The 17762-nt window shown below is 40.7% G+C and overlaps 1 protein-coding gene across 3 annotated transcripts in view; it reads right to left on the bottom strand.

The window, feature by feature from the left end:
* LOC122772303 (AT-rich interactive domain-containing protein 3B-like) overlaps positions 1-17762 on the bottom strand; it is a 44915-nt gene that overhangs the window by 14403 nt on the left and 12750 nt on the right. For all 3 annotated transcript variants that reach the window (XM_044030231.1, XM_044030230.1, XM_044030232.1), the window contains exons 3-4: positions 5833-5907; positions 5281-5353 (exon numbers count right to left, since the gene is read on the bottom strand). In XM_044030231.1, coding sequence (XP_043886166.1) covers positions 5281-5353; positions 5833-5907 — 148 coding nt within the window. The remainder of the gene's footprint in view (positions 1-5280; positions 5354-5832; positions 5908-17762) is intronic.

Here is a 17762-nt window from a genome sequence, read left to right on the forward strand (position 1 = left end):
GGACAGGAGGCCCCTTAATCCAACCCCTCCCCCCGGCCTCACCAAGCAGGCCACAGCATGGGCCTCCGCCCCTATCCCCCATGGTGTTATCAAGTTTCAGTGGTTGTAACTGTAGCACAATAAACAGAGAGGAAGGAGAATGGGGTGACGGCAAAGGAAGACAGAAACAGAGACAAAATGTATTTTTCCAAACAACAACTTATTGGTACATGCATCTTGGTTCTGTAAAACAACATTAATATTTGAGAAATGCATCTCTCAGATTACAGAAACTTTGATTAAGTTAATTAATTTAGCAGATATATGTGTTTACATTTGTTTAATAGTGGTCAGGTCAAATGATTGGTTGGTAATGAAAATGGTTTCGCTGACTAAAATGGGGCTGCAATACCCACTGTTTTTGTAGTTAGACCAACCACGTTCTGCCATTTTCCAGAAGTTGTGTGGTGTCACCTAGAGGAAAAGGGGCCGTATCAAAGAGCCAGAGAATGTTCCTATTGTAGTGAGGTGTTTGTACAGACGGCCCGCCTGTTACGAGGGCCAGTGCGAGGCTGACCAGGGGAGTAATATAATGCATACATGGATTCCCCAGAGCCCATTCATGGTGTAATTGGTGTGGACAGAGCTCTTGGTCTCAGGGATACAGTTAGGGAACTTCCTCCAATGTCCTACTGTGAGGCCACTTTTTGCACACCTCAAATGCAACAAAAAATAATATCTTGAATAACTTGGACATAAAAGAAAAAGAAGATTGATTTAATGGACATTGTGTATTGGTAGTAGTGGTCTACATTCCTCATCTTCTCTGTGGCAAACTAAAGGTTGCAGAGAAAAACATTTTTAATTAAGAAAATATATAATTATAATTCAACACCCAAGAAAATACCCATTTGCTACAGCTGAAATCATTACTGGCCACCTCTGTGACGCTTGACAGGAACACACAGAGCACAGCCACCAATGGTGGGTTTGACTGTGGAGATAAGAAAAACAACATCTTCATTATAGTCACTGCTATCTCACCTTCCTTCCCTCCAGTTACATTTTTCCAGCCCCAACAAGGCCACAATGATTTAATGACACAATCAAGTACAGCTTACCACTTTATTAACAGACCATCAACAGACCTAAATCTTGTACATGGGGATTTCCACCTGAAATAACTCTGAAGCCGTGATATCACACCATGGGGTCCTATTTAAGCTGAATCTACACTTCCCATGAAGAGTGTCACACTGGGGTGGATCCAGCCCATGCTAACTGCAACATGTGAGGCTTTCTGGCTGGAGCATGAGGAGATAAAACACTTGTTTTAACCCCCGTTACACCCTCCCTTCTCAACTGGTGATTTCACAGAACAGAAGTCTCTCTCTCTCTGTCCGTCTCTCTCTCTGTCTCTGTCCATCACAGTCTGTGGCCATTAATCATCTCAAGTGGACAGCGCTGACAGACAGTTGGCTGCATCACTCTTATTTTCTTCCCTTTTTTTTGGCTTTATAAAGAGCAACCCATAACTACCGTAGCCGCACTTACTGCTCCCACCTCCACTATCTCTTCACAACCCAACCTCCTGCTCCACAACCTCACATCACAGATGAGAAAGTCGCCGGGTGTCAAACCAAAACAAACAATCACCCATCTGCTTCACTGAAATCTATGAGGTGGTTAATGGCATCAAGCCAGCTTTAAAGCTTTTCTTTGTGCTCCCAGTGGGGGTGAAACAGCAAAACCTGTATTGAAAAAAAGATGAACAGTAATCTTGATGTAACTTATGGAGGCTAATACTCTCCACCCATGCTCTAGGACATTTTTATTATATTTACATGTTAAGTCATAATAAGATGATGCTTTTTTTTTGCAGCAAACCTCAAGCGATTATCCACTTGAATACGGCTGAGTGTCCAAGTAACCAATAGCATGGAGGTCAGTGGTTAAAGCACGGTGGGCATAGCAACAAACATATCCAACAAAAATGATTGTGACTCTCCAATGATCTTATATGACATAGCAGCAGTCAACAAAGACACAAGAGGTAAAAGTAGAGCGGGTATGTATGTACTGTATGTCTTCTGCCATTTTTAAAATGTGCAGCCCATCAATGGGCCCCATTACGCAAAAAAAGGATTTAGGACAGCTGCTAAAATTCCTAAACCATTAACACACACACACACACACACACACACGTCTGTTTTGAAGCGCACAGGCAGGAAATGGGAATCCCTTGTAAGTTTTCCTTCCGCTGTTGCTTTCCTCTCAAGGCCTAGAGGCCCCACAACGAGGTGGGAAAAGCACTTCACCATTTGTCTCTCTCTGTCCACAGATTCCAATGGATTCCACTTCACCTCACTATCTGCCACACACACACATCACAACATGCAGTGCTAGCAGAGACCAGGACAAGGTGATAGTGGCTAAACCCAAACAGGAATACAACAGTAGTGTATCAGATCAACAAAAGTTCAGCATGTAGACGTGAAACCAAGCTAAATTCACTCTGTTTTCACAATTCCCTGTGTCACTCCTTAGGTGTTTTTTTGTGACCACATGTGTTTTTGTGATGTGACACGCTCGTGTAGTGAGTGGCTCCCTCCCTCACCCCTTAGTTTGGCACTTAAAGTGCGATCACGTGACAAAATGTTGTGTGATGTGGGACACACAGCAATCCTCCGACTCTAAAGTCGTGTAGTGTGAACTCAGCTCTACGGTTTGAAGAAGCAGAGGTCATCAGCCAAGTGCTTCTTGTCTTACAGGTGTTGGAGGTGGATGAGGTGAACTAATACCCTATACACCTGTGGTGTGGCTGCACCAGGTTCTCAATGCCAATATTAATGTTGCTGCCTCTATGTTTTAAGCATGATTGCTGTAAATGTTCACCTTTATGACCATCTTTTGAAACAACCAGACTACCATCATTATTACTTCCACCATATTCTTTTTCTTTGACTCAAACCTGTCCATTATACATGAGCATTCTAGAGGGAGACACAGTTACATTTGTTACAACCTCTGTCGAGCACTGACCCTTGCACTCACGACTGGTCACTTGTACTAATGATGATACAGGAACATGATCCATGCCAGATCCACACAAGCTGCTTCCAATTGCACTCATTCTATGTCACTCGGGAAATGCAATTTATCTAAACAAACACGATAATTGTCAGATTCACATTGTGATTTTTCTACTGAAGACACTTCATTTTTTTAATACCCTAATACACCTTTTCTTAATTTTGGAGTTTTAAAACCAAGTGACAGAACTAGTTTCTTAAGGATCTTAAAATGAACTTAAGATAAAAGTTAATGTTGGCTGAAATAAATTAACCCATTTTCTGCTTTGGTGAGTGTAAATTTAGTGAAAACAATGGTGACATGGTGAACTGCTATCATCTAGTTATCTCCTGTCAAGTAGTATTTTAGTGAGCTTGATGGATTTCTCTGTCTGACCAGCGTGTAAAGGGTCAGTCAGCCACTCCCAACATCTGCAAATGGACAGAGATGCTAACAGGGTCCTGACAGATCCTGCCCCTCCCTCTCTCTGACTCTGCTTAATTCATCACCCGGCAAACAAGACTACTGGGTGCTACTATAGCACCAGACACTCTGAAGCTGCTGCTCGTGTGATGTACACACACACACAGACACACACAAGTACCCACACATGCATGTCAATGCTTATGGATCTATTTACACAAATGTATGCACCATACCATCCTCATCAGTCACAGTCTGACAAAACATACCACACATCACATATACAATCACATACATACTATATCACCCATCATAGTGTGCGACAAAACATAATGGGGAATGAGCCCGCCCACACACACGCACACCCTCGCCGAAGATCTTCACTCATCACAGCCTGTGACAAAACATAATGAAGAATGAATCGTGCACTCACTCACAGATCACCCTCACACATCAGAGCGTGACAAATTCTAATGTTAAGTATGCACTACTGTAAAAACAAGATGATTCACAATGGGAGGTATTGCTCAAGTCATGTTACATGCTTGGCAACAGACTTGTTGGAGTGTTGTAAGCAGTGTCAAATCAGCATGCGGTCAGCTGAGCCTGCACAGCTGTTGGTTAACTAAATAAGTTAGACCACTGCCAGATCCTCTTGGCTCTGATACTGCCCAACCAAAGGATCAACGGAGGCAGATCTCACCTGCTGACCTCTTAAGGCCTTAACTCCTGGGAAGGGAATTAGAAAAGGATTTCTAGGCCAGTGAGAGTTGCAGCATGTTTTTGTTTAAGTTGATCTGCAGCAAAGCACACAAAACAAAGATAAAACAATCAGAGACATTTTGGCTACTGAAGCCACAATGGAGTTTATTTTATCCTTACTGAGTTTAGGTGGCTTTTATCAATCACTTCACCAAATACACCATTCACCTTTGTTGGCCTGAAAAAAACAAAATCTATTGTGAAATCCCAGGCTCTGTGTAAAAATAGTAACCTATCCTCACAATGAGACAGGAAATGTTTCTTAAGAAATGGAAGTCAGGTGGAATTTGCTTTGTTTCACAAAGGAAAAGGCAAATGCATATGAAAACATGTTATGGAGAATTTTAGGCTTTTAATCCACACAAAACAGGCATATTGGGAGCCTCTCTCTTACTCTTTTGTATTCACCGTCACTATCTTCGTCATTGTTGTCTTCTTCTACTTGTAATTTGCTTTAAGATGACACATATTTATTTCCCTGGCTTGGTTCACTTTGTCTGTTTCTTTATGAACTGTACTATAATGTATACTTGTTCAGTTAAAGTACCACATGTGGATGAAGATATTTCTTTATACTATGCTGTGTTTATTGAAAACGTTTAAAGAATGAAAAAGAACGATGGCATAGAGAAAGTTCCGTGTGATAAGACCTGAAACACTGCAATTTACAATGCAAATGTTTATCTGTCGGATTCAAAACGCCCAACATGCATTCAACTTCAGGCGCACAAAGCCTTTATTTTGGAATGTATATTAAATTGTCAACAGGATATATAGTCTGAAACCAAACAGGAAATCCAGATGTTTCAATTGGGAACCCGCTGACAAACCGTTTCCACAAAACTCCAAACATGTAAAGGTATTTCAGGAAACACTCCTTAATCCCAGCAGAACCACTAATTTTAGGTGTATGCCAGACAGCTGGAAATCTAACATAAGTGAAGGAACATCTTTGCTACAAAGAACACAAGCAAAGACAGCACTGATAAAGTGAAAATGCAGCTGCTTCTTAATATGACATGCATATCTTCAGAGCAGTCTTACCTCTTTTCTGCATGAAGGTGAAGAGATCATCCAAAAACTCCTTCCTTTTGGGGTCACTGTCGAGCTCATACAACTAAAAGAGAAAACAAAGGCTTATTGCTTCAATTATGCACCATTCAGCTATTTTTACCTTCACCCTTCATCTCAACACCTCATCTCAAATTTCTGACATTTTTAGTGCACAGAAAAGGAAAAATCAAACCTACAGTATTTTCAATTTTTTACATTTTAATCAGTTTTGCAATTGCATAATATCAGTTAGATAGTTCAATTAGTCTCTGTAGTGTTATTATATACTAGTTCTTCCCCTCACACATGTGGACAACATGCATGTCAATGGGCAGGTTGGCTTTTATCATTGTGGTGTGCTCAAGAACAGAAAGATCTTCATCAGTGCTTGTTCTTTAAAGAACACGTTGCTGAGACTTCTTCAGCAGTTTAACCCATTTCCACTTTTCATTTTTATAAACACTAATGTTATTAAGCAACCAAGTCGTCAATGGTGTTCATCAGTGTCTTATTATTAAGTGATCAAATATTACAAGTGCTGACCTTTGCAAAGTCTCTGGAGGCCTCTCCTCTCCCTCTGCTACTGTCAGCCTCATCTGCCCAGCCTGCACTCCCATTCTACAAAAGAAACAACACAGATCAAGTCAGTGAAAACAATAGGTAGTTATAAACATGAGCAGAGCTTAAAGTCAGTAGTGACCTCAGCTCATTACCTATAAGCCTTAAAAAAATGAATGCAGTTAATTATCCATCCATTTTCTACCGCTTTATCCTCCACATGAAGGTCGCACGGAGTGCTGTGCCAACCTCAGCTGACATAGGGCGAAAGGTGGGGTACAACCTCGACAGTTCGCCAGTCCATCGCAGGGATACAGTTGAAAATACTTGTGGCATTTCACCTTTATTCAATCATGAGAGAAAAGGACAGAATGTGGACAGAGAAGGTGGGACAGAGTATGACAATGTAGCGAGGTCCATGGCTGCAACTGACCAGGATAAAAGGCCTGGTTCCATTATCTGAGTAGTTACAAATTCTTAAGAATAGATTTCGAACTTCCGATCGGTATACAAAGATCTGATCGGGTTAACAGCAACTATAGACTAGAAAGTTCATGTCCAGACAAAAACACTGAGTGAACTCAATATGTTAGTTTCCACAACTGCCAACATTCTGCATTTTTCCAGGGGTTGGAGGAGTAACCTCTGGAATCATTGTGCCCCTGAGCTCCTGTTTTCCCCTCCCCCTTCATCGTCAAACATCTCCATTTGACCTAAACCATCTGCATCTGGGCCTGCCCTGCCCCCATCCATTTCTTCCGACCCAGCTGGATACAAGGGCCCCCCATCCTTCAATCTTAATGCAGCTGTGATGGGTGGCCAAGTTCATGGAGTGTAGCTGACTGTCAGGAGGGGCCAGGGGAGGGTGGGCTGGTCAGTCGCTTGAATGTGCGTACACACACACACACGAGCAAAGGTTGATCGTGGCCGTGTGCATGTTTGTGAGTGGGGGGGATGGCAATGGCCCCACAAGACGGGAAGGAAGGAAAATAGGGGCAGAAAGGGGTGCACGGTATGTGCCGACTAGGAATGTCTCCTAAAGACAAAACCTATAAAAGCATCAGGAATCAAAACAAGATCCGTTTGGCACGGGACGTTAATGGCTGCAGCCCGGGGTCCAGTTTCAACCAGGAGCCCATTGGTCAGTGGCAATTACATGGACTGAAATGAGAGCAGGGGCCAAAGGTTGTCAAGGCCCTTGAGAGCATGTCATTTTCACCCTCTCATTTGCTGTATAAGTAACAGTTGTCAACATCCATTCTCCCCAAACAAACACTTATCAGCCATGGAGTTGCAAACCTACAGCAAACTTTATGTTTTAAGGTTAAGTTATATGCCTAAAGACTAAGTTTACTCAATTAAATATCTGAAATATAAAAAATACAAATTTCATGAAAGTAGAAGTCAATTGATTAATTCTTCTTATTGTATGAAAAGTTTTGTTACAAAATGCTTTATGTACAGTCTGTAAAAACATGTATTTGTTCATATTGTTTAAAAACCACTTTAAGGTGAGAGTCTTCTTTCAAAACAGAAATAGTTTTTGCTTTTCAGCTTATATCCTGGTTTAAAATGATTGCTCTCCTTCCTTATCAATCATACATTTTGCTGTCAGCTTGCATGATCTATAGTATGTCATTCAGATTACAAAAGGACCATCATGTGAAGGTAAATATACAGTATATGGTACATTTGGAGGTCTTATAGACCTTTGTTCACAATTTCAACAACTCTGTTAACCTTTAACCACTATAAATGATTATAGCGGAAGATAATTCGTTTGAAGCCATATATAATCTCAAATGCTTGCTCTTGCATGAAAAAAAACCCTTTGCATTCAGCACCTTTTATAATCACTGGATGATCTCTGTTCAATGGCTCAGAGGTCACTCTGTAAGTTTTCATTTCTTTCCCACCAACATGTAACAACATTAGCAGGAATTTATATTTTTTTAAACACAGGTCAACCTGCTAAGAAAAAGCCAATTAACCAACTTCTGCATTGCCACTAGGAGTTTAAATCTCATGAATGCACTGAAAACAAGAGCAACAGATCATAAAAAATTGCAATGAGAGCACTGACAATAACACTTGTAATCTTTAAAAAAAAGACAATTTTAGATCTGTGCAAATCATAATGTCCACTGGACAATGTGCAGGCTCCAAACTAGAATGCCAAAATAAAGTCATGTTTGCATTATTGCCAGAGCGACTGATGAAGCTGGAGCAGATAAAAGTCTTGATGTATATTTCAGGTCATTTGACCTGTGAGTAAATATCAGCTGTATCCATTCCCATTGCTTTTTCACCAGTGAGTGACAAAACAAAGGAAATCTAAAACATTATCACTTTGCCAGTCGATATGTCAATGAATTTTGCAAATTTTCCATAAAACTGTAATTCCAGTTCTGTGTCCTACAGCAGCAACAATAACCTTGGCATGAATGTCAAATGTGATAAAAACTATTATCAATGACAGGATGGCCTGTTTGTGTCCACATGCCAATTAAATCAAAAAGTTGTTTCGAATGCTGAATAAATCAATTTAACTGATACTATTCTCTAACACTAACTTGCAGTGAACAACAACTGGATGTAACTTCAAGAGAACAGGCAGAAAGTGGTGGGTTACTGGCCTTCAGTGGAACACAACTGTGTTTATACATAAGCCAAATGTACACACATACATGCACACACACACACATGCACCTCCCTAAGGGGCAGGGAGGTCAAGGTGTTCCTGACATCAACAAAGAACAAAGGTCAGAAGTGAGAGCACACTGTCCAGCCAGTGCCAGACTAGGCCTCCTGCAGTAGCTGTAGTTTCTGATGTGCCTGAAATAGATCAAATACAAGTCATTCCAAATAGATGAAATAACATAATATTTGGGGAAGCAGAGATAGATGAATGCTTTAACTGACTGTTTGGGGCACACAAGATTTTAAGTTTCCATACTTAAATTTTCAAGGTTGTTCAGTGTATGTCCATGCATTTTCATTTTCAATCGAAATATCTTGTTTATCGCATCAGTTGGAGAAAGCTGCAGAAGATTCCCTCTTATTTGATCTGTGGGTTTCTGTCGCTTGCCATAAGACAAAACATTTAAATGGCATCTATAGAAAACCTGTCTTCTACCCCCAATGGTTAAAAAGAGGCACAGTAATTGGAACGTGGAGGCTGTTCATCATGAAAAGACATGTCAGTTCTTGATCTGGCACCTTGGTCAGCTGAGGAATGTTAACACTATGTAGTTTTTGTCAAGTTAGAGTGGATTGTGATGTTTTAGGACCACTCCTTATGATCATTCCCCTCAGCCCCTTCATCACATCCAGCACTCCACCCAGAAATTACTGCTTTAAAAAAAGAAATTCCCACACCCTGGTTACATTCATAATGGAGCTGTACAAGGGTTGGCTTCCCACATAAAAGTCATAATTAAGAGATACAAAATGACTGACGTGTCTCTTAAAGTTTGTGTACAAAGTGACCCTGTTGCATGTTACATTTTAGATTTCATTTTTACATAGACATGCAAGATTATGTATGAAAATGGGGGTTTCAATTAGACCAAATGAAATTAATTTTTTTTTAAATAGAACATTAAACACAAGTTATGTCTGTGTTTGTGCATGTGTGTCAGTGTGGACGAGGATGAACACAAGCATTCTTATATTTAAGCAGCCCGTGTTTCCTCTCCGTCTCTCTCTCATGCTGTTAGCAGGTTAACTGGCCAGCCGGTGGGTGGCCTAATCACATTTAAGGCCATACATGACCTACTGGCCCAGTGCCATATCAAGGATAAGGTATAATTTTTTCACTTAGCCACACCATCGCTGTCTGTTGATCTTCACACAAAGACACTAAATTCTTAGTGCACTGGTTTTTGAAAAGGACAACCTTTCATCTGCAGTAAATTGACATTCTTTGCATAACCTTGTATTGGACAAACCTCGCAACACACTCCCGCTTGAATGTTGATGCATAGCCAGAGGGTAATTCTATGCAGCCATTATAGAAAGATGCCTGGAGTACAGCCACCATTTTAGTGAGACCAGGCATGCCAGAACAAGAAGGGTTAATGGCTGCTGCTTAGGGAGTGGGGGATGGATGGCATTGATTGTTCAGGATGTTGACAGCACTTCTCCAATTTGATAGTGGGGCTGTTATTAGATGAAGATGCTTGTTCTTAATAAAAGCATCATGCAATTTTACTTGAGCCTTCCAGTAGCAGATTGAGGAGCTCAAATAGCAACCAGAGAGCCGAGGAAATATACCCTGCTCTCTGCTCACTTTGGCAATCATGTCGATATAATAAAAGCTGAAAAAACCCTGGATCAAGTGAATTTCCACACATGCTTTTAAGATGATCACAAGCCTATTGCATACTTTGCAGGTGGAGTTGAACCTATGTGAAGTGGGTCATTTTCATATTATACATAACAGGCTTATGACCGACCAATGGGGTGGCAAAAAAGCAGCTGAACCCCATAGCTAATCTGAAATGTCGAGTTGAAACACAAGGACGTCATATCTGTTCAAGATGTGTCACTGTGACCCTTGTCAGAACATCTGTCCTTCTGAGTCGATCACGCAATTCCGATACTATTGTTTGAGGATGCATGTGGCAACATTCCTGAGCGAGATGAATGCAATCCATCCTCAGGACTGATTAACGATGTTTATATGTTTAAAATCTTTATAGCAGCACGAAGAAAGCTTTGTTTCCAGTGTATTTCCAGTGCAATGCTACAACATGCATTCATCTTTCAGTTTAGCATGGCTGGTAGTGTTGTTAAAAAATATTTTATATACAGTCAAATGTGTGGGAATCCAATCTCATGTGGTCACATCCAGGATGTATCGTTTTTAAATTTTTTAGATTAGTTTGGGCTTCTTTGCCTTTATTGGAGACGATAGTTATGTGTCAAATGGGGAAGAGAGAGAAGTAACGTTATATATTCATTGATATGTACATTTGTGCACTTCAATTTGGGCATTTCCACTTCCCGACTAGGCACCACATACCTTTTAATCAAGGCCAGAAAGATGCTTCTCTAAATTTTAAGGGTTGTAAACAACGGTTGCAGACAAAAAATAAGTTGTAGGTAAATATTTGTCTTAATTTGAAGCACAAATGTACACACACACATTAAATGATGACATTGCTTTGCTGGTTATATAATCAACAGGGGAAATCCTAACCATATTGTAGTGGTTATATGGCATTCAGGTCAGCATACAACTGCATAATAAACTAAATGAATGGCAACTTTAAGGCAGAAGTGTAAAAATACTGTGAAACTGCTGCGGGTCAGAGGATGTCAGCTGAGATTTGTAATGCATCTTCATATACAGTATGTCAAAGAATGTGGTCACATGTTTCGCCAAGCCACAATGAAAGGGTTTATTTTTGACTAGGTATGAAGACGTTTTCAGGACACATTGGATGCATTCAGATTTGTACTTGGAAATGTTCAATTGTAATCTGTCCACTCGGGCCTCATGTTAATACCAAGCCTAAACGGGCTCTGTGTCCCACCCAACAAAGCTTCACATAGCAGATCAAGTCCCCAGGGCCACAGCCATTGAACAGGAGGCCCAAATCAATAGCCCTGGATGTGCAAACACGGGGAAGTCCCCAGCCCCCTCCGGACGCAATCTCACAGCTCACGTCAATACTCATCATCCTCAGTCATCTACCGCAACACCAGGGAAACTGAGATGAGGGCAGAATCATTGCTCCCAGGGTGACCTAACCCCTTCACCTCCAACAAGACAACCTAACTTTGACTAACACTGGAGGTTTCCATGGCTAACCCTCATCGGATTGCAAAACAGTGTAAAGAGACACAACAATCCTAAATGAAAACAAAATAAATGCACATACAAGCAAAATCCCCATGGTAACTGCAGGCAGTAAATCAAGGGAAACAAATGTCACAATGCACTCAGTGCAAGCTCTGCCAGACCAGACACAGAAGGGTGGCTTCAGTGAAGCCACCTTCAACAATATTCCTGTACACCAATAACAGGACCTCACAATGCCAGGGAAACCTCTCTCATCACACAGGTATTGTTAACATATCATCCCCGAACCAATCTTTTTCAGCCAAAATTGCTGCCTGTCAAAACAGCTCAGCAAGGGGAATCTTTTAAAAACTCACAACAGCAGTAATTTAATTACAATCAAGGCCTCCAGGCAGAAATCTGAATCACAGGAGTGGTGAATGGCAAAAACTGGGAAAAACATCAAAACTACTCTGGGACCAGGTTCTTCCTTTTAGTATAAAGAAAATGTTAAGGCATTTGCTTTGTACACCTTTTAAATACATAGATCTGTGAAGCAGATTATATACACAGTCAAAAGAATGTTTCTTCTTTTAGTAGAGAACTTGAGCCTTTTATTTAAGTCCATCTGCGAAGCTGCCTTCATGCTCTCAGTGAAAGTGAATCTGCTTCCTCTCAGCATGCCTCTCAAAACGAGCTTTGTGGGGGGCAGCAATCTTTAATCCAAATCAAATAATTGGGGCCTTGATCCCTCTGTGGGACACTGAGAATCATTTATAGTGCCTCCTGCCATGGGGAGGGGGAGGGGTACGACATGGTGTGTGTTGGGAGTTGAGCTGAGTGGACGGATGGCGTCCTTTATCTGCTTACTACTGTAAAGCTCTGGTTAATGGTGATTTCATGTGTGAGGAGAGGGGAGTAAATCTCACTGCCACCCTGTAATGTATGATGGAGTTTGAACTTCCCAACAGATCCAGTAGTTAGAAGTTATTCTCTGCTCTCATTAAGAATTATATGGAGCATAAAAAGGTCACACATCACATGAACGCAGATCGACAACAGGACTCAGGGGCATGCTTTTCTCTGAGTGTCCAGTCACGTTTGTAGCTGGAAGAGGTTTCTGGCTCTTTGGGGAACAGACAAAGTGGCGGGACAAGTGGCTAAATGTCCAGGGGCAGGGCATGTTGCTACCTGCCCCAGCCTCAGCAGTGCTGCACTTCTAACAGGCCACTGAAAAACAGGCCTCCAGGCATGACCAACCCTCCCACCATTAATCACTCCAATTACAAAGCTGAAAAAGAGAAACAGAAAAGAGGGAGGTAGGGTGTCACAGGTAAATCCAGAATGAAAACAGGCAGAGTAAGGGGCTGTCCACACAAAAACACTTCTAGCTGAATTGGTGAATTGAGTTTTGGGAGCCCTGAAACACTATTTTTTGAAACCGGTCCCACAGTGGGGAAATCTCAAAATGGCATTTGCACGTAGACAACCAATACGTATATACGAAACAATGATGTCATAATCCTACCTCTCTCGTGTGCTTGTTCGGTCTGTTCACTTTACTTTCCCTTTTGTAAGTATAGAACGTTTAACAAATGTTAAACAATCGATACAAGCCCGTGACAACTTCCAGTCCATTGAGCGGTCTTCCAAAACTCAGTAGCCAATCAGCAGGCAGCTTCCTAAGGCCCGCCCATAGTCAGAATTGCAAACAAAAAAGCACGGCGCAAATGAGTTGTTGTTTTTTCAGACAAATAAAACACAATATTTTTGAAAGATTAAATCAATATTTTATTCTGATTTTGTGGTTTATTTTTTGTTAGCTTGCTTCATGAAAAGTGTTCTTCAAAAATGTTGACACACCTAATTCCAGATGGACACTCCTTACTCATCAACACACTTTCTCACTTGACTCAAATTTTCATGTTTACCAAGCATGTGAGCAGAAGAGCACACTGTAAACAATTAGACACTGAAAACAAGTATAGCTTGGACAACACTACCTTACAAGAGGAAATGAAGAAGAATTATTTTAAGATTAAAACAATTTCAAGGCCAGCAATTGTTGCGACAACATTTGGATAGATTGGCTTCATTCATCGGAGGCTTATTTGAGTATGTGTCCAAGCGGTCTGTGCCTGTAGCCAACTTTGGTGCAAAACGTCTTTTCTTTAAATTTAATAGATGTTCACCACTTCAATATAACAACACAGTATTAACGTATATACATATATACTGTGTCAACTATGACTTCAGTCCGGCTCCATGAGAAAGACCTATGTCTGAAAGAAAGAGGTGGATCTGTATATTTAGTTCCAAGGTAAACACTTCTGTTAGTGACCAGCAAGTCTGGTTTGCCAAATAAACTGACTGCATTTGTTAAGCTCCAGCTCTTTCACCAAGACACTACATTCCACAGGCAGAGGCCCCATCCCCCATTACATGACTAGCTGGCCCCCTTTGCTCACACAAAAACGTTTATAGGCTGGTGTGGCCAGAAGTTCACACTCATTGGTTCAAAGACCCTTTCACAGGCAGAGCAAACATTTTAGTGAATTACATCTATGCCAGCTCATACAGTACTCCATATGTTAACCCTTTCAAGCCCTATGAGAAACTAGGCCCCAACAACTAGATTTTTCAGCTAAACTATGCTGAGGCTGGCATGGAGCACCCTCAGTGCCACCTCACTGATTATTTGATTTTAATTTATTAGTTATACTCTTACAACAATAGACATTGGGTTGTCTTAAATATGTACACTGTCATAGTCTTACAGTGATTTGAAGCCACATAACACCACATTTTGGGGGCCCTTGTAATGAATGCTGACTTGAGTGAAAAGTTATAGTGTTCCATTCAGGTCAAAGCATCTATTAACAATTTATTCTAGGTTAAAAGCTTTGGCTAAAAATACCATGCATATCTCACATCTTTCAAGAAGCAAACATCCACTTCACCCCTATGCTAATGGCAGCTTGAGACATCACATGGACCTGATAGACTGCTATACACATTCTCATTATACCGACAGCAGCAGGAACTTGATACATTCACAATCAACAAAAAAGTCACTGTTATTAAGACACATCACATCTAATTACATTTGAAATGACAGAGGTCACAATGTCTACAGTCATATGGGTAAAAGACTTCATTGTCTGGTGTAAAGCTGAGAGGAAGAGAGGCAAGAGGGTGGCTAAAAACCAGTTCCCCTATTCACAGGGATTCCTCCATCAGTGAAGTTAATGTTATGACTATCTCTCTGAATCTGCAGTATCAAATGTTCAAACCATAAATGCAATTCACAGCTTTCTATAGAGTCTAATCGATAGGGAGCGATTTCTCAGTCCAGTACCAGAGGTATCTGTTTCCTCTCAGCTAGCGTTAAGTGTGCAGGGGCATTCCACCTCTGACAGGCCAGTACCCCCCGGGGACCCAAGCTTGGATGGTGCAGCTCGTCACACATCTGGAGCTCATCTTCAGGGCCCGACAAGCTACAACATCTCTACTGGACAAGGCCAAAAAAACAGCAGAGTTTCACAAAACCTTGGGAGATTTAACAGTTAGTGTGTGAATCACTGAACCATAATATAAGAACCTCCAGAGTCACTTCACTGACATTACTGTGGCAGTTATGCAATCATCAAGCAACTGTTACTCGCCAGCGGCTATCAGGTTCAATAGTCTTCATAGCTTGCTATGGTGTTGCAATAGTAACATTGTTTATGGTTTGTTGCACTTTTTGGTTTGAAATTAGCACACAGTAGTTTATTTCAACACTGCAATTTTCTGTAGCAGAAAAGTAATGGCAGTCGATAAGCAGAGCACTGGACATCACCAGTGGTAATGTCTTTCAGCCATTTTAGCTCTTTCTAGCAGGTAAGAACAACTAATTAACCTACAAATATATTTATCAAAAAGAGGAGTGAAATGAGATGATGTTTCACCATAGGAAAATTAGTATGGTTAAGTGGTTTTTTTTTGTAGTTAATGGGTCAGGTTTTAAATAATGAGGGACCAGTGACCAGTAGTGAGAATAATTAAACCAATAAATGCAAAGACACAGCAATTCCATTGACATAGTTACAAGTAAACAGATGTTTATGCAGTACATGATTCATATAGTTATTTCATATTTTCAGCTCCTACATCACACAAACTTTACAAGATGCTCAACTTAAAAATGTCTATACAAGTGTTTGACTAAGGTCTCCAAATGCCTTCAATTACCAGGGATGGAATAATTTATGCTCACAGTTTTGAACCAAATGATCTGATCACACATCCCATATGTGTTGTAAGCGTGGGCCTTCTTCAGGTTTTCTAATCATATTTATTAAGGGCAGGAAAACCTAAGATGTCTTTGTTTGACCAGATGGCTGGCTAATCAAGGCCAGCTCCACTGGGGGTTGGGGTATCCAAAATCTGCCACAAACAGAATTAGGCCATGTTCCACATTAATATGCTGATATTTGTCAAATAAGTACAAATAAATAAATGAATGCCCTCATCACATTTAAGGATAGAGAAACAGTTCTAATAACCTTAACAATATATCTTTCTTATACTACATTCAGTGTAGACTTTGCTGTTAATAATTCAATTTTTGGTGCCACTCTTTAATCATTTACTAACATGACTTTTGAAATTATCGACTGCAGTTTACATGGTCCATAGTACTATTCACAGTGTGTTTGTCTATTAACCAGATTAGCTACAGGTCAAAGCATGATGTGGGTTTTTCTTCCTGCCTACTACACGTAGTGGATCCAACGATATGTGTGCTGTAGAGACCTTTTGCAAATTTCTGTCCAAAAAAAGAAGAAAAAAAAAAAGAAAACAATATCTCAGACACATGTTTTACTGCAATAAAGTTGAATACATGTACAAAACTAATAATAGACAAGGAGTACACAGTGTGGTGTATTCTGTATGCTGATGGATTAATGAATTAATGAATGAACAAAGGAATTATGAATGAAGCTAGTTAGAATAAGGATTATTTTTTTCATTGTTATTACTAGTCAATGGTTGTGGCAGAGACTACTTAACATTGGTTTCTTGTGTTTCAGGAAGTGAGCAGCTTTGGGGGTTGTGCAAGCCTAAATGTAGAACGTAAATGTTGGAAGCTGAGCTGTGAACACATTGTTTTTAGTGTAATGTGACGTTTCCTGGGCAGCAGCCAGAAACTTCTTTTTTTTCCTCCCTTCCTCCTCTGCCGGTGGCTCCCTCTTACAAGCACATGATTACACTCAGCTTGTGTTTGAAGACTTGGCAGACAACCTAACCACATGCTACTATAAACTACATGGGATTTTGGCAGGTATCGCAATAAGTGTGCAGACTGAAAAGCAAGCGGGCCATAGTGAAAGTAAAGCCTCATGCATCTCTTTCCCCTCCTTCTCTTCCACATGGCTTTGTGCCAAGTCCCAGTCAGCTGCTGTGTTTACCCAAGGGCCCTGACACAGTGGCCCAGTTAGCACCTAAAAGCCCTGACACCAGCCTGGAGCTCAGCCAAGCAGTTGCAGAACACAGCCAAGAAAGCCACTAACAATAGGCAACTCTCACTCTTCAACTCCACACCTTCTCACTGCCTGGTCTTCTGTAAATGAGCATAGCATTAGCAAGAACCAAAATACGTAAAATTTATAGAATCAGCTGTTTTAAGGCCAAACTGCGTCCAGTCAAAAAAACAACAAAGGGATTCGATCTCTATACATAATACTGTACAAGTACAGAAACAAAAAAGCAGCTCAAATGTCTTACTTGCATTACTTTTCATGCACCTACACTCACTGACTACTGAAAACACCTGTTCAACTGCTAGATAGCACAAATATCTAATTAGCCAACCACATGGCACCAACTCGACCGTAGGGCTGCCCCCCTCATAGTCGGCTAAACATTAATCATCCAGAAAAATCCTTAGCTGGTGAGATTTCAATGGTCGTTTAATTGCATGGGAAAAAAAAAAACTTTATTGGTATCTGCTTCTTGTCAAAAAAAACCCAAAACTCAAACAACATGTATGGCTTTAATTTGAAAGGACGTACATGTGACAGGACGTGGTCAAACTTTGTAGTTTGAAGGAAGCCAGACTGGACAGTTCATTATACAGTATGCT

The sequence above is a fragment of the Solea senegalensis genome, linkage group LG7 (genome assembly GCF_019176455.1).
Source record: "Solea senegalensis isolate Sse05_10M linkage group LG7, IFAPA_SoseM_1, whole genome shotgun sequence".
In the NCBI taxonomy this organism is placed as follows: Eukaryota; Metazoa; Chordata; class Actinopteri; order Pleuronectiformes; family Soleidae; genus Solea; species Solea senegalensis.